Source organism: Rattus norvegicus, chromosome 15 (genome assembly GCF_036323735.1).
Source record: "Rattus norvegicus strain BN/NHsdMcwi chromosome 15, GRCr8, whole genome shotgun sequence".
Classification (NCBI taxonomy): domain Eukaryota; kingdom Metazoa; phylum Chordata; class Mammalia; order Rodentia; family Muridae; genus Rattus; species Rattus norvegicus.
The window spans coordinates 37662984-37686566 of record NC_086033.1 but is presented as its reverse complement, the minus strand read 5'-3'; the positions used below and the strand labels follow the sequence as shown (position 1 = coordinate 37686566).

Sequence of the window (23583 nt, the reverse complement as noted above, 5' to 3'; positions counted from 1 at the left end):
CCTCTTCATCTTCTTCTTGTTCTTCTCTTCTTGTTCTTCTTGTTCTTGTTCTTCTTGTTCTCCTCTTCCTCCTCCTCCTCCTCCTCCTCCTCTCCTCCTCTCCTCTTCCCCCTCCCCCTCCCCCCTCCTCCTCCCCCTCCTCCTCCTCCTCTTCCTCTTCTTCTTCTTCTTCTTCTTCTTCTTCTTCTTCTTCTTCTTCTTCTTCTTCTTCTTCTTCTTCTTCTTCTTCTTCTTCACTTCTTCTTCTTCCTCCTCCTCTTCTTCTTCTTCTTCTTCTTCTTCTTCTTCTTCTTCTTCTTCTTCTTCTTCTTCTTCTTCTTCTTCTTCTTCTTCTCCTTCTCCTTCTCCTTCTCCTTCTCCTTCTCCTTCTCCTCCTTCTCCTTCTCCTTCTTCTTTCTTTCTTTCTTCTTCTTTGTGCCTATGTGTACACATGTTACACATTTATCAGTGAGAGGACAACTTATAAGTCTGCTCTCTCTTTCTACCATGTGGATCCTGGGCATGAGGTTAAGTCATCATGCTTAGTGACAAGAGCCTTTACCTGCTGAGCCATCTTTACAGCCCTACATGCCTATGCATTAAGAGCATCTCAGAAACCTAACCATTCCTTGACTGTTTAAGTGGGTTGAATGCATATTAAGAATATTCCTTGAGATCCTGCACAGTGCTGATGCTGCCACAGAAGTTGATGACTGTGAGCAGCACTGAGGAAGCACCGAGCAGGACCAGTCCTCAGTGTGGAAATACCAATAGGTCCAAGGATACTTTACTGACTTTCTTAATCCAAGTACAAATCATCCTCTCATAAAACTAAAAAAGCAAATGCAACTAACCTTTCATCCTTTCTCAATGATCAGCCAAGTGTGAGAAAGTCACATGCAAAAATATATATCTAGAAACAAGAGTTGTGGAAAACAGGCTCACAAGAAGCAAATATACTTCATATATTCCTACAGAGCACTGTGTCTGACATTGCTATTTACCTGAAAAATCATAGCAATGAGTGCCCCAGAGCACCCACCCCTTCATAAATGCATCATGCTCAGTCTGTACAATGATTCCTGTATGTTCAAGTTTTCACTGTGCTCTTGGATGAGCAATCGATGTGTTCTTCCCTGGGGAAGACTTATCTCTTCTGCTGTCACTCCTTGGGTATCTGTGGTTCTTTGTCGAGGGTTGAGGCCTTCTGGGCTCTTCCCTTCCCACGTTAGCCTGTCCTTTGGTGTCCCTCCATCAGCCTGTGATTTGGCAGCCATGTTGGGGAGACTTCCTGGCTGTAGCTTCTGTGGATTCTAGGAGACACAATCTCACAGCAGACTTCCTGCTCATGTGCTCTTCAGTCTTCCTGCCTCTTCCACAGAGATCCTTAGGTGTAGGAGTGGTGGTGTGCGATGCCTTAGTTGGGGCTGGGCTCTGCAAGTGCTGTGGTTTGCTATAAGGATCGCTGTCCCTGTTGCAAAGAGAAGTTTCCTCGATGTAGGGTGAGAGCTGCACCCATCCATGGGGGTAAGGGCGCACATTTAGAGTGGAGTCAGGGGTCCTGCTGGATTAGTAAGGTGGCAGTGGTCAGTTCTCCTCCACGATCCATGAGTTCACTAGCTCTGAGTACATGGCTGGGTTTCCAGGACCAAACATGATGTCCTTCCTGTTGAGCAGGCCTTGAGACTGATTAGAGATCTGTTGGTTGTTGGTGTGTGTGTATGTGTGTGTGTGTGTGTGTGTGTGTGTGTGTGTGTGTGTGTGTGTGTGCAGGTGCACGTGCACACACGTAAGAGAGAAAGAGAAGACAGAGAGAGAGAGAAAGAGAAAGAGAGAGAGAATCAAAAACATAGGAGGTATGAATCAGTTATTGATAATACATCAGTGTTGCATTAAGGCAACAAATAAAAGCACTTTCCTTTGAAGTGGGTTTACTAAGAAGGAGTCCAGATTCAAATTCTCTGATTTCATCATCCCTGTGTCTGTCATCTTGTCTGAATCCCTTGTTGCCTATCTACAGCATTATTTTGGTGTGTGTGAATCAATATGGAAATTAGGTGTAAAATTTTATCAAGCTACTTCTTGTATTCTTGAGAGAGTCGGTCCTGAACCTGCCTTGCAATTTCCACTAGGCTGGGTGGCCAGCAAGCCCAGCAGTCATTCTTTCTCTGTCCTTCAGTTCTCAGATGGGTGTACATCCTTCCCATAACTTTATGCAGCATTGAGCGGGAAAATTCAGATTCCCATGTGTGTGTAGACCCATATCTCCAGCCCCTGTTAATTTGGTCATCCTTCCAGGATCTTCTGGCTTTCATAGTCTCTGGTGAGAAGTCTGGTGTAATTCTGATAGATCTGCCTTTATATGTTACTTGACCTTTTCCCCTTACTTCTCTTAATATTCTTTCTTTGTTTTCTGCATTTGGTGTTTTGATTATTATGTGATGGGAGGAGTTTCTTTTCTGGTCCAATCTATTTGGAGTTCTGTAGGCTTCTTGTATGTCTATGGGTATCTCTTTTTTTAGGTTAGGGAAGTTTTCTTCTATGATTTTGTTGAAGATATTTACTGGTCCTTTGAGCTGGGAGTCTTCACTCTCTTCTATACCTATTATCCTTAGGTTTGATCTTCTCATTGTGTCCTGGATTTCCTGTATGCTTTGGGCCAGTAACTTTTTCCATTTTCCATTATCTTTGACAGTTGAGTCAATGATTTCTATGGAATCTTCTGCTCCTGAGATTCTCTCTTCCATCTCTTGTATTCTGTTGGTGATGCTTGTATCTACTGCTACTTGTCTCTTCCTTTGATTTTCTATATCCAGGGTTGTCTCCCTTTGTGCTTTCTTTATTATTTCTATTTCCTTCACCTGTTTGATTGTGTTTTCCTGTAATTCTTTCAGGGATTTTTGTGTTTCCTCTCTATAGTCTTCTGCTTATTTACTTGTGTTTTCCTTCATTTCTCTAAGGGAGTTCTTTATGTCTTTCTTGAAGACATCCATCATCATGATCAAATGTGATTTTAAATCTAGATGTTGCTTTTCTGGTGTGTTTGGATATTCAGTGTTTGCTTTGGTGGGTGAATTGGGCTCTGATGATGTCATGTAGTCTTGGTTTCTCTTGCTTGGGCTCCTGTGCTTGCCTCTTGCCATCATGTTGTCTCTGGTATTACCTTGTTCTGCTATTTCTGACAGCCGTTAGACCTTCCTATAGGCCTGTGTGTCAAGAGTGCTGTAGACCTGCTTTCCTGTTTTCTTTCAGCCAGTTATGGGAAGAGAGTGTTCTGCTTTTGGGCTTGTAGTCTTTTCCTCTCTACTGGTCTTCAGGTGTTCCTGTGGGCATGTGTACTGAGTCCACCAGGCAGGTCACTTGGAGCAGAAAAGTTGGTCTTACCTCTGGTCTCAGGCCTGAAGTAGCTCTTCAGAGCTGGGTTTCAGCTCTCTGTGAGGGCAGCAGTCAGAAGGGCCTGCCCCACCTTCTCTTGGGACTCTGTGCACAGGGGGCCCAGATGGTCTTAGGCGTTTTCCTCTAGAGTCAGAAATGTGGGTAGAGAGGAGTCTCCTCTGGCTTCCCAGGCATGTCTGTCCCTCTGCAGGTCTAGCACTCCCTCACATGGGATTTGGGTGCAGGGAACTGTTTGAGCAGATCCCTTCATATCTGGGCGGAGTCTGGACCACAGAATTCCTGCAGCTTGAGTTCCCCTATCTTCTTGTTCCCAGAGGTCCTAAACAGTTTCCTCTTGGACCAGGGATGTGGGCAAGGGTGGGCAGTACTGACGGTCTCTCTCAAGGGTGGCAGTACTGGTGCCCTGCAGTCTTAGGAGTGACCACCTGTCTGGGCGATGAGCTTTCTCTCCCACAGGGTTTGGGAGCAGGGAGCTGTGGGCCGGGGCAATTGTTTAAGTTAAGCATAGGTACGATCAGGGTGTTTGCTGTGGTTTTTCTCAAGTTGATCGATGGCTGTTTGACATTGTCAACTTGACACACCTGGGAAGAGGAACCTTCTCCATACTTGCCTCCATCAGTGGCTCATGTGACATTTTCCTGACTGCGGGTTGATGGAGGGGGCACAGGCCACTATGTGCAGCCCCAGCAAGGGGCAGGTGTTTGTGTGCTGTAGTGCACAGCAGGGTTAGAGAGCCAAAGGAAGCATCCAGAAAGCCTCCCTGCCCCTGCTTTCTCCCTTTTTCTTTGCATGATGACTGCAACTTTTAGTCCTTTAGGGCTGTGGGTCCCCTGTCTGCTCTGCCACAGGGAATGACCACTGCTTGGGAAAACAGTACAAGGGAAGTTTGACTGTGCTTGACCCAGGCAGTGGCCCTGAGCATGTTGGACAGGAGAGAAGCCCTGGGATACTACTTAGGAGTGGGGAAGCACAGGCTAGCTTGAGGGACAGATGGAGCTGGTTCACTGGTCCCTGGGCTGTGGAGTTCTCAGGCTCTTGGACACCCAGGCATTGCTGGAAGTCTCAGAAGAGCTGAGAATAGCATGTGGGCCCTAGGGCTGGATGTAGTCTGTGTCCGGGGCGGGAGGGAGAAAGGAGAGAGCTCTGGTTAATCCCATGAGGATGTTTCCTGGCTTGAACTGGTTGGCTTGGAGGCAGTTGTGGCTGGGAGTGGAGAGAGGCCTTCTACAGGAGATTAGACAGTGTCTCTGTAGTGAAGGACTTCTCCATATGTCCCCAAGGTGGATCCCAATGAAAAGAGACAGTCCATGGCTCTGAATCCTTTATTGCCATGGAGGAAGGTGGATGTGTAAAACCATACTACACTGGGCCTGAGATTAAATACCTTTTACAGAGAGGAGGTCTGGGACGGAAAGTTTATTGGCTAAGCCCTCCATGCCTCCATTTACTTCACTAGCATGGAGATCTATCCTGAGCCTACAGACCACAGGTCATGTCCTTTTCTACATGGGGTCTTGCTAAATTGCCCTTACATGTCTATTGGCCATAAATCTATGGGGGAGGGATTGTGGTTTGTGACAGGGACCTGGTGACTGGGAGCAGGCGAAGCTACTACTGTCCCTGCATGGTCTCTGGGGATTCTAGCCTTAGTTCAACTGAGGACCATGCTACTTCTCACAGTCCACTGCCCAACATAGCTCAAATGAAGCCTTTCCTTCCTTAAGTTACTTTGGACCTTGGGTTTCATTACATCAACAGAGAAATTAAACTAGAGCCCTTTTGAAAATGGCAACTCCGAGGTGAAAATGTGCTAGCATACTGCTCTCAACTTGCACTTCCTCTCAGACTCCTGTTTGTGGGTTCCACCACGATTTGAGAAAAGGAAACTAGAACCTAGAAACTTACAGAGGCACTTCAAGAAGTGCAGGTACCCAGCCATGGCCCAAGAGGAACCTGGGGGCTCCAACTCAGTCCTGAATGGTGAGTTCTAGGGTGTGGACCAGCAGGAAGAGCTCCCACTCCACTTCCCCCAAGGGAGACTGCAGGATGATGCTGAGGCTGGAGTGGGGCTTACAGCATGTGGGAAATCTGTAGGCACTGAAAGCTATTCTATCCTCTTGGGTCCTTGCTTCACAGATCTGGGAGCTCTGCACTGTGAAATAATTACTCAAGACATACTGTTGGGAAGGGGAGGTAGATTTTATGGGGATGCTGGGAACCTGCAAAGAAGGTCTCTTGGAGGGGAATTGGAGAATACTGAGAAACAGGTTGGGTTGTGTATTGCAAGTAGCCTTCAGTGTCCTAAAAGCTTGTGTTGTGCAGGCTGATGTTTCAGGGTCTCCCCTGTTGACATTCGCTTGGAGATGGTTTTCTCTTATCGTGAGAGCATCACAACCAGGAAGGCACCAATGCCACACCTTTTCAGCCCTTTTCTAGCAACAGTGATTGCAGTGACCACTGCCCAAAGGATGTCACTACATTCAGCAAAAGCATCCTCCATCCCTGAGACAACCCAGGCAACCATTATCACTCACTTGGTGAAGATGTGTACAGCCAAATTTGCAGTCAACTACTCATTAATCCCAGCCTGTAATCCTCTTGCAGCCAGTGTATGTTTGACGTTATTTTGTGTATGACTATCTTGCCTGCATGAACATCTGTGTACCATGTGTGTCCTCGATGTTCTTTCTTTAGAGCAGGCAGCCTAGGATTCCCTCTGGATGGAGAGTTAGGCTTGGTTAGAGCTCACCATGAACTGGGCCATGGTCGTCTGCTTAAATTAATTAGTGCTCCTGTTTAGTGAGCCATTGCTCTAGTATCTGGAATGTATGTGTGATTAATGTATGTATGTATGTATGTATGTATGTATGAATGAGTGTATTTACATATGTATATACGTTGTGATTCCATTGAGCTTAAAACTTCTTTGGTGACAGTTTATGTGGAATTTCCATCTTGTATAACTAGTGTCCTGCGCAGACACAGAGTGTTCTGACAGATTTACTGGGATCTTCATCTAGCTCCTGCCTTGCTGAGAGTCTTTACGTTGCGTTGCTCAACTGTTCCTTTGCTCTTTTCTCCATCTGTGTAGTGTGTGTGTGTGTGTGTGTGTGTGTGTGTGTGTGTGTGTGTGTGGTCAACCACTAATTCATGGTAGTGGCCAGGCCACACCTAAAGGAAACCGCCTTCCCCCACACACCATCAACTGACAGATCTCCTCACTTAGGGGTTGATGCTAGTGAATGTTGGCCCCCTTTTATCTGGTTTGATCCTATGCAGGCCTTCTGCAGGTAACCCCACTTGTTTTGAGTTCATGATCACAGCTTTTCTGTCATCCTGCAAGACCCTGTTTCTATGGATCTTAGCATCCATCCATCCTAACTTCCACCTTTTTTCCGGAGCCTTGGGGTAATCGGGTGATTGTTAGTGTCTTGTTCATGACTGACTATTCCACACACATCTACTCTCTGCACATTGACCAGTTGAGAACCTGATCAAAAGACCCTATTGCTACAGACACTACCTTGTTGGGCACAGGTCACAGAAAATTAAGCCATAACCAGGTTCTTTCCTATTGGGTGGCTTTCATAGTACTGAAAGGTGCCATGTAGTTTGTTGGAGAAGAAAAGAACTCCACAATCTCACACAGCTGTGAGCACTGTGCTACAGTAACAACCAGCACGGCAGGACATGTCCCTGGAGGAAGAGTGACACAGTGTCATAGGGGTGACCAACTGATTTCTAGTGGACTTGGGACCAGCAGGAGGAAGCAGTGCCTTGCACTGTAAATTAGACCAAGATCTTATGGTAAGGGAGCTCATTGGCCACACAGGTGAACCTACGCCCACTGTCTCTGCTAAGTAGACATGCGATCAACCTTTGCTCTACATGCCTGTCTCAGACACCATCACAAATTTTTTACATGAATATTTTATCAGTTCACTAAGACCTCTAGAAGCTTTTCAGTGAGCCCATAGCCAACCTATGTGCCTTGCTCTGTTTCTGTTGACAGCACTGGTCTTCAGCACCGAACAGAGGCTGTACCACACAAGACATGCTCCTTTTCACAGATTAGACGTTGATTTGTAATTATTCGAGGAGTTTACAGTCCATCTTGAGAAGAGGGTCCTCTCCCCTTTTTGAAGACTGGAGGAGCTACCAAGGCCATGAAGTGCTGTTCTGTTTTAACCTGGTTGTTATTTATAGGTGATGCTAATAGTGACAAAAAGATGGAGAAGTGGACATGTGCCCTCTGCCCTGAAGGCCACGACTGGAGTGTGATTTACTTTGCACCATCATCGAATATAGCAGCTCATGAAAACTGTCTGGTAAGTTACTGGTAAAAACTTTAAAACTACATGTTTAGGACTGAAAAGTGGGTCAGTGGTGAAAATCACCAGACATTCTTCCAGAGGAACTAGTTTCCATTCCCAGCACTCACATGGTGCCTCACAACCAGCACGGAAGATCTCTGTGTGAAGACGATGATGACAGAAGTCATAATGTCTGCAGGGGCAGAGGGCCTTTGAGGTGGAAATACTGATTTAGTTCTAACTGCCCAGTCTCCTGAGTGCTGAGTCTACAGGTATGTAGGGCCACATCAAGGTATCAGATCTGTGTTAAATTATGAATCATCTGTCCTGTATCCTTGAGTGTGTATTTCTACATCAAGGACCTTGTGTCCCATAAGTGCAATTTACCCATCAAGGTCAGACATGAGCACTGCCTCTCTAGCGCCACCTAGAAGCCACATTGAGTTTTCACCAGCTGTCCCAACAACATGGCCAAGGGGTGAATGAAGCACAGGGGCTGCAGGGAGCCTTTTCCCTTTAACCTGTTGTGTCCTTATAACATTTCCTGGTAATTTGAAGTCACTTCCAATTGTCTGTTGACATGCCAGTATTTTTAGTAAACTTTCTTGATATGCTTTTCATTAAAACAAAAATGTAGTGACTGCAGTGTGCAGTTGTGTTTTGAGACATACTTGCTCCATGTGGTCACTGTCACTATTCAGAGAGCTCCCAGGACCCCAGAACATCCCCTCATGCCTCTCTGCAGTCAGCCCACACTTACTCCATGTCCCTCTGGATTGCTCATTTTGTCAGAGATCACAGGACGGGAGTGCTGCAGCATGGCCTCCTTAGTGTGTGGTCTCTTTGCTCCCCAGTGATGCAGAGCATCTCCTGGGCCTGTGTGCGTTTGGTCCCATTTGCGTTCTACATCTCTGCACTCAGTCAAACGACTCAGGATATCTATGCCTATGGGGAATACCCATGAACTTCTTCTTGCTGTGCTGCATTGACATTTATAGCAGACGACACTTCCGTAGCATTTATATTATCTAATTCCGGAGAAGATGTAACGGACAGACAGGCATGCATAGGCTGTGTTAGGGCTTCTAAGGCTGCACCAAAACACCATAACTAAAAAGCAAATTGGGAGGAAACCATTTATTTGGTTGCATTTCCACACAGCTGCTCATTATAGAAGGAATTAAAAACATAAATTCAAACAGGGCTGAAACCTGAATACAGGAGCCCGTGAACATGCCAAGGAGGGGGCTGCTTTCTGGTTTGCTCTCAGGACTTGCTCTGTCTGCTTTCCTACAGAATCTAACACCAGCAACCCAGGGATGGCAACATCTAGTATTTGCTGGGCTCTCCCCCATTGGTCACTAATTAAGAAAATCCCCTACAGCCCGATCTTATAAAGGCGTTTTCTCCTTTGGAGTTCCCTCCTTTCAGATAACTCTAGCTTGGGTCACATTGAGAGAAAACTCGACAACAGGCTCTGTGCATATGTGATACGGTTTTATATCCTCATATAAAATATTCAGCATAAGAGGACCTGAGCGCCCTGAACTGGTCCTTTCAGAATACTAGACAGATGTATAACTATTTGCTTCCCTGCCTTTATATTATATAATTAGATGGATAGGTCACAGACTATTCATCTGTCTATCAACCTATGCATTCTGTCCAATATGAGGTGACAGCAAATTTATAATGAACATCTATGTATGAGCCTTTGTTTCCTATATGCCTTTAATCCCCTTGGAAAGCATTTAAAGAATTTCCACGTTATAAAGTAAGTGTGCATTTCACACTAAAATGTTTATCATTTCAAACGCAGGCTATTTCTTGCCTGCACACTGTTTTCTCCATGATTTTAATTTGTGTTAGGGGTGTTAATCTTGGTTATCTTTTCCCATGTGTGTATTTTTCACTCTGTACTATCAAGTTGGATTTTCAACCTCTCTCTTCTTTTTCCTGTTGCTGAATTTCAAACCCAGAGTATGGAAAATATAAGCAAATGCTTTACCTTTGATACACATCACAGAATCTGTCTATTAAAAAAGATGTATGTGCATACGTGTTTTTATGTGTGTGTGTGTGTACATGTGTGTATGTGTGCACACTGTGTCTACATACACGTGAAGAGCATGCTCATGGAGGTCAGAGGGCAGCTTTCTCCGGAGCTGGTATCTTCCTCCTTGTTCATGGGTTCTACAACTCTCGCAGCAGGCGCAGTTCTGGATGACGCTCTCCTCTCTCTCTGGGACACCCGGATAGCAGATGTGTGGTTCGAGCCACAGCACCTGCCTTTTTACTGGGGTTTGGGGAATTGAGATCAGTCTGTCAGGCTTGCTCAACCAATGCTTTTACTCACTGAGGGTCTTCTCTGTCCCCTGCCACATGGCCGTCTTAAACCGAATTGTTTTATTGAGTTGTAAGGCTTTCCTGTGCTCTAGACACAAGTCTTTGATCAGACGTATACATGGTATTTTTTCCTATCCATGGCTGGCCTTTGAAAAAACGACATCCATTTATTTCTTTATGCATGTACCAGAGGATGCAGGAGGAGGTCAGAGAACACCTTGCAGGATTTCCTTCCCTCCTCCACCACATTAGAGCCTTAGATTGTCAGGTTGGCAGCAAGTGATTGCTCTTGACGAGTCACCTTCCTGGCCACAATTTTCTCTTAGCATCTTTCTGAGAACAACTTTAATCCTGATGAAGTAGAACAGATCCCTGCACTAAGCTTTCAGCTGGAGCAGAGCAGCAGAAACACGGAGACCCTAACTCCAAACCACGGGAAAGGATAGAACCACTTCCCAGGGTCATTCTCCGACCTCCACATGCGAGTATTCACATTTGCATTATAATCTCTAATACTTACAAAATGTCTTTGCCTATGAAAGTGTCACAAGTTTTTTCTCATGTTTCTCATGCTCTTCAGTTTTTTGAGTTTCTCTGTGACATTAACCTTCAAGTGAAAGCCAGCCCATTGTTTAGGTTTATGTGACTCGGGAGACTTAGCCCTCTGGAGCTAGAAAGCTGGTGGCTCAGTTAGGGAAGTGCTGGGAACTTGAGTATGAAGTCCTGACTTCCACCCCAGGATCCATACATAAATCTCCACCTGGCATACACTGCCTGCAGCCCCACACTGTGGAGTACAGACAGGAGGATTCTAGACCCTGCTGGCCAACCAGGTGAGCCCAACTTGTGAGCTCTCCAAGGTCAGGGAGTGGCTATATTAAAAAATATAGATGGAGAGGTGCTGGAGAGATGGCTGTGTGGTTAAGCTGCTCTTGCAGAGGACCCAGGATCAGTTCTCAGAACATAGGGTTAGTTCACAAGCATTTGTAAATCCACTTCCTGGAGTCCAATGTCTTCTTCTATCCTGTGCCAAAACTAGCACTCATGTGATCCACATAGATACATGCAGGAAAAACACTCATTTTTGTAAAAAATCTTAGAAAAAAGCTAAAGATCTGTAGAGAATGCCAGCCAAAGTAAGTCTCTTTTTTCTCCAAGCAGATAACAATACACACACACACACACACACACACACACACACACACACACACACGCACACACACACACACAAATACACTCACTCATGCACATTAGAATATAAATCACACAGAACACACACACACCCATATTTAATACAATACTTGTATAATATTTTAGTAAAGAATTTTAATCCTTTAATAAAAATCTTTTAGAATGATTTTAGTGTATGTGGATGTGTGTGTGTGTTACCTACTGGAGCTGGTCTTCTGTCACTTGTGAGCTGGGTACCTGGACCTGAGTGCACAATGTAGGTCCTCTGGAACACTAGAAGAGCAGTACACATGCTCAACCACTAAGCCCTCTCTCCATCCTCTAAAATACTGATGAGCAAAGAGACTTGTGACCTCTAAAATACACAAGGAAGTTTGGGGGTAGCTGTGGTCGTACCTGAATTTCCACTGCAAAAAACAAAGGAGGAGGCCAGGGTCCAGGTAAAGTGGGATGTATAGATACATCTTATCTTTAAAAAACAGCATAAAAGTCAGGCATATTTGTGTATGACTTTGGTCCCAGCACTGACAGGCCGAGACAAGTGAACTCTGTCAGTTTCAGTCCAGTGACTGAACTACAGTGAGACCCTATCTCAACAATGACAAGAGTGAAAATCTGTGAAATGGGTGTAGAGGCAGGCATGGTCATTGAAATCTAAGAAGGCCTGGGAAGCCACCAGGAATGGCCTCTGTATCTTGCTTTGGTTTCTCTGACTCCATGGTTTCAGTCATTGCCTGCTCTGCATTCTTAGGCAGGAACAGGGGTGTCTGCCTGAATAGAGATCAGTTACCAAGGACAACTGTGTCTGCAGACTGAGGGTTCTCACAGGAGTTCCATGGCTCACATCCGGTCATCTAGTGCACAGTGGCCAGTGCTCTGAGTCCTGGTCCACTCTGCATCCTCTTCAGCCCTTTTCAGAACCATCCCTGACTTGTGTCCATCAGGAATGCTTCACACCAACTCTGGGTTTCTCTCACTGTGCAGCTGTATTCATCAGGACTGGTGGAGTGTGGTCCTCATGATCCACGTAATCCAGCCAGAAGCTTTGCTGTCAAATCAGTGAAGAAAGAGATCTGGAGAGGGAGAAGATTGGTAAGTTGACATGTCTCCTTATCCATAAATCATGAGTCTTTTGTACTACGTTCAAAGGACAGTCTTCATGGGTGTGGAGACATGGTGCAGCAGTTCAGAATGCTTGCTACCCATCCAGAAGTCCTGAGTTTGGTCCCCATCACCAAATGGCAACTCAGAACTGCTTGTAACTCCAGTTCCAGGGTATCAGATGCCCACTGCTGGCCTCCACAGAGACATGTACTTACAGACTTGTTCTCTCAGACACAGAAGTAAAAATAAAATAAACCTTCCACCTAAAGACAGAGTCTGTGGTAAAGTAAGTTTCGAGAAACATGAGGAGAGCTGGAAGGTGGACTGTGAGACCCTGCCTCAGCTGACGCTCTCTGCTTACATCAGGAGAGCAGGCTTGAGCCCCTTCTGTCTGAGAGAAAACACTGGTCAGACAGGCTGGAACAAGTCCTTCCTGTCACTTCAGCAGAGCAAGTTCCAATTTCACAGCTCAACAGCGCCATCTCAGTTCTTCCTCTGCTGTCCTGCCACAGAGCTGCAGGCAGCATGCAGAGCAAAAGGCTTCATCCTCCACATGGAGGACAATGTCCTCTGAAGGTCACAGGTGACTGATGTCTTTCTGCACCAGTTTGGGTGGTTATCACTGTGAGCATCTGCCTGGGAGCTGGGGGCATATGGACCTTTCCAGGAAAGAGGAGGGCTCAGAGGCTCTCCTCCAAGGTCAACTGTGTCTCCTGGCTACGTTTATAACAGGCCATTTGCAGAAGAGTAAACAGGATGTCAAGTTTACCATGGCTGACCACACCCAAAGAAAGGTGTCAATGTGTGGCAACATACTGGTATGTTTCTTTTTCACAGTATTTGTACCAGCATGCTTAATGTAAATTCTCCTAATTAGAAAGTGGCCAGCCAATGTGAACTCAAACATTATTTTTATCATTTTCTGATAATTGCATTTGAGGCTCTTCATGGACAGTTAAGGAAGAATATCTTCAGATTCTAGAACAGAGGCTCTGACTGTGTGGGGAATGATGAAAAGGAAACACATTTCATACGGACTTAGGAACCACCAATCATAAATTTATTTTCTTTGGCCCTTTATAAATGCAATTTAGCTAGTGAGTTGATTCCCGGTTCCTAAGCTCTTCGGAAATATGTGTTCCTATGGTCAAGACCCACAACTTGAGAAGCACTGTTGTAGGATTTGCCTGCAAGGAAACATCCCAGACCAGAATGAGGGCAGCTGGGTAAACAGAATACGGAGAAAGCAGTTGTGATCCGTGAGAGTTTTCATGGACTTTCCTATTGGGAAACTGAGATGCATTGGAAGCACAGGCAACAGAAAGGGATGCGAAAAGGCACAGGAGGCGAGAGCTACTCACTCACTGTTTCCTTATAGCCCAGGGATGGCTGCACTCTCAAGAGGCTGCGCCCTCCCACATTAATAACTGATTATGTAAAGGCGCAGCAAGGATGCCCACAGCCTGATCTTCTGGAGTTCTTTTCTCCTTTGAGGTTCTCTCCTCTCAGATGCGTAGAGCTCATTGTGGAAGTGTCAGCGAGTGTATCATCAGGGTGCAGTCTCCCCTTCACTATTCACGCTGCTACCTTTTACCTCTACAATTCAATAACTGCTCCTGTATGCTCTGGTTTAGCATTCTATATATTAATCTTCTTTCAAACCTATTTTTGACTTTTCCTTGTGTTCCCTTATGTATTATCATGGGTTCCTTACTTGGGAGCCTGTAGGTTGCTGTTTCTTGCTCTATAGAGAGCCTTATAGGACTTGGACTGCGTGTATCCAAAGGGTGGTCAATCGGAGTTGGTCATTGCTGGTTTACCCCTCGTTACAGCATACAGCTTTAGTACTGCTCAAAGGGCTTCCTGCAGCCATACAACACCTAACCATCTCTACTCCACCTTCAGATAAGATGTGGTAGAGCAATAAAATCAAGGGAGTAAGAAAATGGTGTCTTCAGTGATGTTTTCATTGTTTAGTTTCTACAAAATTGAAACTGGTGCACTTTATTGTACACAATTCTCAACTCCTGCTCTGTGGTGCAGGCCCCACCTTTCTAGGGAGGAATGTCTGGGTGGAAGTCATACCAAGTGACAGCTGAGGCCACACATGTCTTAGTGGCACAAGAAGGAGCTGCTCTGGCCTAAGGCTCCAGGACTCCAAATCGAGTGTCTGTCCAGTGATAAGGAAGCCTGGAGCTTTGCTTTCTAAAGAGTCTCTATTAAAGGGGAAGACTGGTTTTGGAAACCATCTAATGCTTTTGCATCTCTGTAGACACTTGAACAACGTTCTATCCCAGGCCTTTGATCCCAGGTGGCTGCAGTTTTGCTGAAACTTCCTCATGGGTTGCCAAATCTAATTCCAATCTAGTGCGGGCACAGAGGCTGGGATATGCCAGAGATAGCCAGGAGAAAAACACAGGGCTACTGGCTTGAACATTGTTTAATGGCAGCCTTACTTTTTAGCAAAGAAAGAGTACTAACTCATTGTGATCTATTCTTTTATAGAAATGCTCATTTTGTAATAACAAGGGAGCCACCGTGGGATGTGATTTACAGTCTTGTCCCAAGAATTACCACTTACACTGTGCCAAGGAGGACCGCGCAATTCTACAAGTTGATGAGGATCATGGAACTTACAAGTAATCAAATAGCTTTGATAATCCATGGTGGAGTGGTGGGGATGGGTAGGGAATGGCTAGGCTGTGATATGCTTCTCAGGCTTAATTTATGCAAATGAGTTGCATGTGAGGACAGCATTATGGGACACCACCAGGAACTCAGCTTCTCATTTCCACACTTGACAGGACTAAGAAGTACTCAAGGGGGGTTGGGGATTTAGCTCAGCGGTAGAGCGCTTGCCTAGCAAGCACAAGGCCCTGGGTTCGATCCCCAGCTCCGAAAAAAAGAAAATTAAAAAAAAAAAGAAGTACTCAAGGGTTTGCTTGACTTTCTAAATCTTCTCTTTACTCTCTTCTTCCTGGGAGAGCCTCATTCTGAGTGGCAGCATGCACGTCCTATAAGACACAGGAGCCAGTTCAGGCCTGTTCTTCTCTGTAGCAGGAAGACACCTTCCTTCACTCACACATCCACAGGTCATGGGTCTGTTCTCCCACCTTGTGGGAATGAGCTCTCTGCTTCCAGTGTTGGACCCAGGCATGGAACTGAGGCTGTGGGAGCTGACAGCAAGCACCTTGACCTTCAGAGTCCTCTTGCCCGCCCGCAGCTTGTCATTCAGTATTGAACAGTACTCTTTATATTTGAATTATGGAGACACCAACAGGGGTTGTATTTTTAGAATTTCATTTTTTGTATACATTCACAAAGAGCTCAATTTATCATGACAGTCGTTTTTTAATCACAGGAAATCCCTGCTGTACCAAGTTTTTATGTTTGCAGATGGTATCTCATCAAGTAGTCCAGGCTGGTCTTGAACTTATAGAGATAAATGAAAAGCTTTAAAAATGTTTACTGACCATGCTGGAAACACTTACTCAATTAAACAAAGTGTTTTAACTTATTCAAGAAGGAGTGAATGGGCTTCTCTGCTGTTGACATTTTAATGTAAACATTGAGGTTCATAGAGTAACTGAGATACTTTACAAGGGGCTGAGTGATACTCAGAATGAACCTGACAAGGTCTAATCAGGTTGGTACATTAGTGCAGAGAGGACTCAATGAACACTGGCTCATGGGAGGGGCTGATGCAGGAAGGGGCTTTGCCTAGACTTGAAAATTACTGACACTGGGGACAGGGAAGACACAGGTGAGAGTCTATGCTAATATTTTCCATACTTCTTTATGTTACAAAAACTCCTAGGCAAGCATGGTATATAAACCTAAAATCAATGTTCAGGAGAGATAGGACCCAAATCCAAGAACCTCTGGGAATGCAATTGAGACCAAATGAAAGGTGCTCAGAGGATGCAGATCCAGAGGAGGTGACTGAGCTGGGTGCTGCTGGGAAGGCTGCATGGAGGGCACTGGGTAACAGGAGGACCCTAGGTCTGCTAAGGGCTGAGACAAAGGCAAGCCTGGGCAGAGAAGTCCCTTACAGCTCCTCACTGCAGTCCTCCAGCCTGCTGTGCTGCCTTCTCTCTGAAGACACTGGCCAAATCCAAGTTCTGACCTTGAAAAGTCGCTCTCCACAGTACTGCACAAGTGTCTCTGTGAACTGTGAGGATTCACAAAACTGTGAATAGTCTGAATGAAGCTTGTCATCTGAGACCTGAGTTCTTAGGAAAAAGGACTGCTCAAAGGCTTCTCCCAGCATTTATGCTGTAAGAGACCAGAGTCTCCTTTCTAATGCTCAAAGTGCACAAAGACAATGGCCATCCTCACACATACTGGATATCGGCTAACAATTTGACATGGATTTAGACACATTACTTTTTAAAACTAAATACTTTAGCCAGTGTAATTGCATGTAGCTCTAACACCAGCACAAGGGAGACAAAGGTTGGTGTAACTCTACAAATGAAAAGGTTCAGTGATTCTTTGAACATCTGTATTTTCAGATTATTTTGCCAACGACATGTTCCAGGGGGTCAAGAACCCACACAACTTGGTAAGTTTTAAGTGTGTTTAAAGAAAGTTAATTATTTAGACAAATCTCATTTCTTCTCATTTGTAAGTTCTTATGTGCACCTTTTTGTGTGGGTGGATACCTTAGGTAACAGATGGAGGTGACTATGGATGCTTGAAGGTCCTCTGGAAGAGCAGCAAGTAGCCTTCGCTAGGTGTAGTCATTAACTCATTGGAAAGTATCATTAAGGGGTTTTCCCATTACTGTGTGTTGACAGTAAATGATTATAATGTGTATAATGTGTACATAGAAATTATAATATATGTATATATATTATGCAGAAAGAGAGAGAGAGAGGGAGGGAGGGAGGGAGAGAGAGACAGAGAGAGGGAGGGAGGGAGGGAGGGAGAGAGAGAGAGAGAGAGAGAGAGAGAGAGAGAGAGAGAGAGAGAGAGAGAGAGAATAGTTCCAGGCCAGCCTGAGCTACATATTTAGACCCTATCTCAAAAGAAAAGTACTTTCTGAAAAACTTTGGCCCACTTCATAACTGTTTTGTTCAGTGCAAATACTATAAGAAAGATCCCTAGTCAAAGGATATAAATGATGAAGTCTGGATTAGGAAGCAATGGGTTATCTTCTGAGGAGCACCCACTTGAGGACGATGACAGGACTGCCCAAGTCTCTACACATAGGGTTGTGTGAAGCCAGAGTCCAGTGGTATGCTACCCCTCACAGGGACAGGTAGCTTTTGTTCTATAAAGGGAATATCCTAACAACACAAAATCAGTGACAAATACGAGGGGCTGTCATCTCAAGCAATTAAAGTAAATTTTACAAAACTACATCAATTCATAGTTATTATGAACAGAGAAATGTCATTTTTGGACCATTTACTCTTTGAGCTACACAGTAATGGAGACATGTATGCTCTCCCATCAACTGGTAAAGGACAAAGTGACCACATGATGAGAATCGCTGTCCATTTCCTCCTAACAATGCATCCTTTGTTTGTAGATGCAGCTGTCAAAGCTTCTTTTCTTAAGAAATGCCTGGAAGCAGGACTTCTTACTGAATTATTTGAACAGATACTACAAAAAATGATTTCAATTCATGGAAGATTCATGGATGAGACTGCTTCAGAGTCAGGTACTGAGTGGGCTAAATGTAAACACATTCTAGAAAACACACCTTCTCATGCTTTCCCTCCCTCCTTTAACCCATTCTTTAAGAATACACATCATGGGCTGAAGAGATGGTTCAGTGGTCAAGAGCACTGTTCCTCTTGCAGAAGACTCAAGGTCAGTCCCCAGCATCTGCATGGTGGCTTACAAGCATAGCTTCAGTTTGAGGGGATTCCAACACCCTCTCTTGTCCAGTTACTAGGCATGCACACACATACACAAAGTAATAAATAAATCTAAAACTTCCAGTTAATAAATGAACAAAATATGAAAGATACATATTCTTTAGTTAGAGGCAGAAGTGCACTGAGGCCAGGAGTTCTGTTTCCCAGAGGTGCAAACAGCTGGATGGAGCCATCCTTCAGCTGAGCTGTGCTAGTTTGTCTGCTTTTGTTGTTGTGGATACAGCTGCTGTTTTCAGATATACTTTAAAAAATAGGTTTAATTTGTGTGTGTGTGTGTGTGTGTGTGTGTGTGTGTGTATGTATATGTGTGTCTGTGTGTGTGTTTGTGTGTGTGTTTATATGGACATGGGTTTTCAAGTGCCCACAGAGAATAGAACTGTATGAATCCCTGGAGCCAGAGTTACAGGCAGTTGTAAGCCATCCAACATGGGTCCTCGGGACCAGCCTGTAGGTTATAATTTTGATGTGCCTCAACTTCCGTCTTAATAAATCCAGGGACTTGAAAGAATTATGACAGGGGTGGAGAGACAGCCAGGTACAGAAGAACACACATATTCTTGAAGAGGATCTCAATTTGGTTCCTATACTCATGTCTGGTAGCTCATAACTGCCTGGAAGTCAAGGTCCTGGGGATCTGACATTCTTAAAGGCTCTGAGGATACGTAAAGCCCCACCCCGCACCACACACACACACACACACACACACACACACACACACACACACACACACACACACGCACACAGACTCTGAGGATACCTAACGCCCCCCACCCCCCAACACACATACATAATTTTTTAAAATATTACATTATGCCCCTGCCCAGCCACAGGTACAGAATAAAGGATGACAGAGGAGTTGGTTCTGCTTCCACAATGTGGGTTCTGGGGAGTGAGCTTAGGTCATCAGGTGGTAGGAAGCAGCCCTCTCTGCTGAGCCATCCTCCAGGCCTTGGTGTAGTTGGTTAGATCAACTGCAAAGTAGGAGTTTCTTTCTGAATGGCTCCTAGGAATAAAAACTCCAGTTACAGTGTGCAAGTCCATGGTCCCTGGGACCTCCTGTAACATATAATGTGAGCTACAAGTCTTGTAATTGCTCGTTAGGGTGATCTGACTGTGTTACATGGTAAGGGACAATGTAAAATACTGACTTTTAAGTGACTTTCTCTATGACAACCAAAACATAAGTTAGCATTACACATTTCCCAGAGCTCCTTTGTTACATAATTTTATTTGCTTATTTTCTCAAGACTAAGAACTCTCAAAGTCTGGGGTGCCTCCTAATCACCTGGGGCTCCCTGGAGCACAGGTGCTCCCTCCCCAGAAGTCCTGGCTGCACAGAGACAGTGAGCTGAGGCTTCTCCCACTTCCCTGCTGGGCCTGCACTGAGCTGCCCTTCTCTGATCCTCTCTCTTCCTGTTGGGGTTATTTTCTCTTTCTCCCTGTGTGACTTATTCATATTAAAATTAACACAGGAAACTGTTTCTCCCTCTAGACTATGAAGGGATCAAGACCTTACTGTTTGACTGTGGACTATTTGGAGACATACTAAGAAAATTCCAAGAAGGTAGGTGATTCATAAAATAAGAAACTGTGTTTTAGAAACATTTACCATTCAGATCCAAATAACAAGTTGCATAAGTGTCAAATATTTCTCAAGAGAATTGTTGTCAAATGATGAATCCCATTACAGAAAAGCACAACACACAGAGAGAGAAACGTGGAAAAAGTAGTGTATATATAAACACATAGTGATGTATGGATAGACAGACAGACAGATGCTATACAAAATGGCAGTAGTTTGTGGGTGGTTGGATCACAATGCTTATTTTCCAAGTACACAGACAAATACTTTGGTGTACAGAAAAACATATCGACAAGGCAGAAACAAGCCATGTTTTTACAGCAGAGAAAGGCCCTGGCTGGAGCTGAGGAGGTTTCCTGCAGTGGCTCTCCCCTAGGCAGCAAGAGGGAGGCAACTCTGACCCATCCTGCAGCCTGACTCCCTTTCTTGAAGAGACCTTTTGTCTTCAAAGCTTATCTCCCAAAGCACAGAGTACTATAATTCTAAAATTAATCAAGTAAAAAACAAAACAAGGTGAAGTATGATCAAGAAAGATTTTTGGTTGTTGTTTTTGGTTTTTGTGTTTTGCTGTTTTATTTAAATGGTAGTAGGCAGGCAGGAATAGGGAGATCCAATCTTTAAAAATTGAGATGCATTTAGTTGGGTGTTGTGGTAGACACCTGCAATCCCAGCAGTTGAAAGGGAGAGGCAGGAGGATTGGGAACCTGGCTACACACTGAGAACTTGTCAGAAAACAAACAAACATAAGAAATGTGCATTCATTATGGTATTTTTCAGTACTAAATCTCCACTTGCTGCCCCCCTGGACATGGGTGAGGGACAGAGTCACACAGAGTGATATGAGTAGCTCTCTCCCCACACTATTCACTACACACTGCCCGAGTGTTCTTTCTACAGATGTGCCTGTCAGTAAAACTATGTGGCAGCAGGCTTTCCCGACAGAGCAATCAGGTTGCCTGTGTCATCTCAATATGCACAGCCTCTGTCGTTTTGATTTTCTGCTACTTGTTCTTCTTTGGACTCTGCAATATTGTTTTGGTCAGCAGAGAAGTTACTTTAAAAATCAATGGAGAATGCCTGTTAATAATAATAGATATTAAAATAACTCTCTGCTGAGCTGATAATAATAATAGATATTAAAATAATTCTTCAGGAAGATGTATTCTGACAAAATTACATGTGCCACACGGTATGAATGTGGAGACCTCAAGACACTAATTAGGCCTGCATGGGAACCACATGGAAAGGCTAACTTCTGACATGGCACCATTCTGGTCTGGCTGATTTAGCCCAGGAATCCAAGCTAACTGTAGGTATGCAGTCATTCTGACAACAAAGAATTCAAAAATTCAGTTGTGAAGATTCTAAACCCAACTGCCATCACCTTGGTTGGTTTCTACAGCAAACATTTTCTGTTCCTAAATCACACCCAAAGCTGAGATGTGTCAAATGTCCTTAGAGCCAGAGGTGTGCTCATGAAAGAGTTGTCACTGAAAGGCCAGCAACATACTGTAGTCTCTAAATAAATGAATACACTGTAACCTTGTTCTACCATGAAGGAATCAAATTCACATGACACATGCTGGTGTCCACACTGAATCAGGAAGGGCAGCAAAGGTGCGGATAGACTGTCTCCTCAGACCACTCTGTCTTCTCATTTGAGGTCCAGGGACTATAACGTAGATATCTGAACGGATCCAGTCTAGAGACAGTAACCTATTCCTAATCCTGTTCCTGCACACACTGAAGCCACTTTCTTTCTTTTAAAGCAATCAAGAGCAAAGCTTGTGAATGTGAAGAAAGGCTGAACCAGATGAAGCAGCAGCTGGAGTTACTTGCAGATTTACAACAAAACCTGCGCTCATTTCAAGAATGTGGGGACCTGGACCCCTCAGGCTCTACCTCAGGATCCTTGCTACCTCCTGAGGACCACCAGTGCAGATGCCAGGAGTCTCCTGAAGTGCAAGCAGGCTCAGGAGACAGCCTGTGACAGATCCAGTCCCCTCCAGCTCTGGCCTGCTACTGCTCAGCCAGGGTCCATACCTGACAGGTTGTTTCTTGGCTCGTCTCTTGTCATCTCACTTGTCCTGCCTTCTCCTGACAGTAACAGCTGTTCCTCAGGTCAACTGGATCAGGCCCCCATGTCCTCTAAGGAGCAGGAAGTCCTCCTACCTACCCTACCCACCCTAGTCAGGGGCAGCCACACCACAGCCTTTGCTCATCCTTTTGTGGAATCTTAGAGCTTTCTTCTTGCTTCTGCTACTCCTGCAGTAGGTCTGTGTCATCATGGTCTCCTCTCAGTATTAGTGACTTCATCAGAATGGAGCAGAGCCTCACTCCTGTGCATAGCTCGCTAGTACCCTGGGTTTCTGCTCACTACCACCTTCCCAACATTGAGCACACTTAATAAATGCTTGACAAAACACTGTGAAGAATCAACAGTTTCTTTAATACAGTTCCCAGCAGCCCTCATCTGTAACAAGACACAGTGCACTATTCTGTTCTTACCAATTCTGTGGGTCTCCATCAGTCTTTTAAGAAGTGTCTTTTTGGGCACAGTCATTATAAGGGCAAGCTTCATCTTCAAGACCGAGTCTGGCATTTCAACTGGGCTCTTTGAATAAGAGCACCAGGGGAATAGGGAATGTGGAGAACGAAGGCTTTCCCACCTGACAATATGCATCAGATCTGTGTGCGACACTGCCCCTGACCCTTGACTCCTCTCACATTCACATTTCCAATTTCCTCTCATAATCCTCTGGTCTACATTAAAGCACTTGTCAGAATGTGGTTGTGTCCCAGGATTGTGTCTAGTTTGTAATGAGTGCTCATGCCTACGTGTGTAGGAATCACTCTTGTACAAGACTGTGGTGACCAAGGCCAGTCTAAGCCACTTCTTGGCAGGTCAACTGGAATGACTGCAGTGTGAGCGCCCGTCTGAACCAGCTGGGACACTTATGTCAGGGCTTCCTCTGCTGCTTTATTCAACTGGAATTTGTTCATCTCAGTAAATTATGTGGCACAGAAAGCACTCTTTGGTGTTTATAAAGTAGGCGTATATTGGGCAAACTGATAAAATAAACCTGCTGTTATTACTGAAAAATCATCAAATACTCACAGCCCTCACTTTAATAACAGAAAGCAGACAGCTGAACTGACCTTTCCCAGTTGCTCTCTGACCTCCACAAGGATGGCACATTGACACCTCCATGTGCAAAGGTCATGTTTAAGAAGTCACAGATCCCATTACATCACTGGTGTTAGCCCAACCTCCACTTTCTCTGTAGAGCCAGTCTGTCTCACAAGGACAGTGACTTTTTCCATCAGATGCTTCAACTGTCCACTTGTAACAGAAATAAGATCTTTTTGTGGTGAGTTAGTGGAGAAATAGCTGACACATTCAGAATGGTAACGTACTTTTTTTCTAACATTGATAATGTAAAAATCATGATACGGTGCAAGTAACAATTTAACATAATTTTTGTTTCTTCTTTCTCCATGTAAATGCTTTTAAAATATGTCGGTCTGTAGCATAAAATACAGCCAAAATTATTATTCATCCACAAACTTCTTCACCTGGCAAAAACAAAACCTACACATTTAGCGTCCGTATTCTCTCCCAGCTTCTAGCGTCCACTCTCTTTCTCCATACAGGAACTGAACCACATCCTACTCGTCATTTTGTGGCTGACCTATTGTTTCATTTAAATTCCAAAATTAATCCATGTTGTATCAAAATATCAAGTGCCTCACTTTTTCAGGCTATATACATTATTTGTTTGTT

The 23583-nt window shown here is 44.6% G+C and overlaps 1 protein-coding gene across 1 annotated transcript; it reads left to right on the top strand.

Annotated features, from left to right (window-relative positions):
• The first annotated feature begins 287 nt into the window (after positions 1–287).
• On the top strand, positions 288–22227 carry Phf11a (PHD finger protein 11A). Its single transcript, XM_039093897.2, has 8 exons — positions 288–5355; positions 7582–7703; positions 12210–12317; positions 14835–14968; positions 16844–16893; positions 17866–17997; positions 19710–19781; positions 21569–22227. The coding sequence occupies exons 1-8, from the start codon at positions 5313–5315 to the stop codon at positions 21787–21789; spliced, it is 882 nt and encodes a 293-aa protein (XP_038949825.1). The 5' UTR covers positions 288–5312; the 3' UTR covers positions 21790–22227.
• The last annotated feature ends 1356 nt before the right edge of the window (positions 22228–23583 follow it).

Excerpts from the sequence above, each read along its gene's own strand:
- Phf11a (XM_039093897.2), top strand. The coding sequence starts at position 5,313 with ATGGCCCAAGAGGAACCTGGGGGCTCCAACTCAGTCCTGAATG. Across the intron at positions 5,356-7,581 it reads CTCCAACTCAGTCCTGAATG|GTGATGCTAATAGTGACAAA; the intron begins GTGAGTTCTAGG and ends TGTTATTTATAG. Across the intron at positions 19,782-21,568 it reads ACTAAGAAAATTCCAAGAAG|CAATCAAGAGCAAAGCTTGT; the intron begins GTAGGTGATTCA and ends TTTCTTTTAAAG.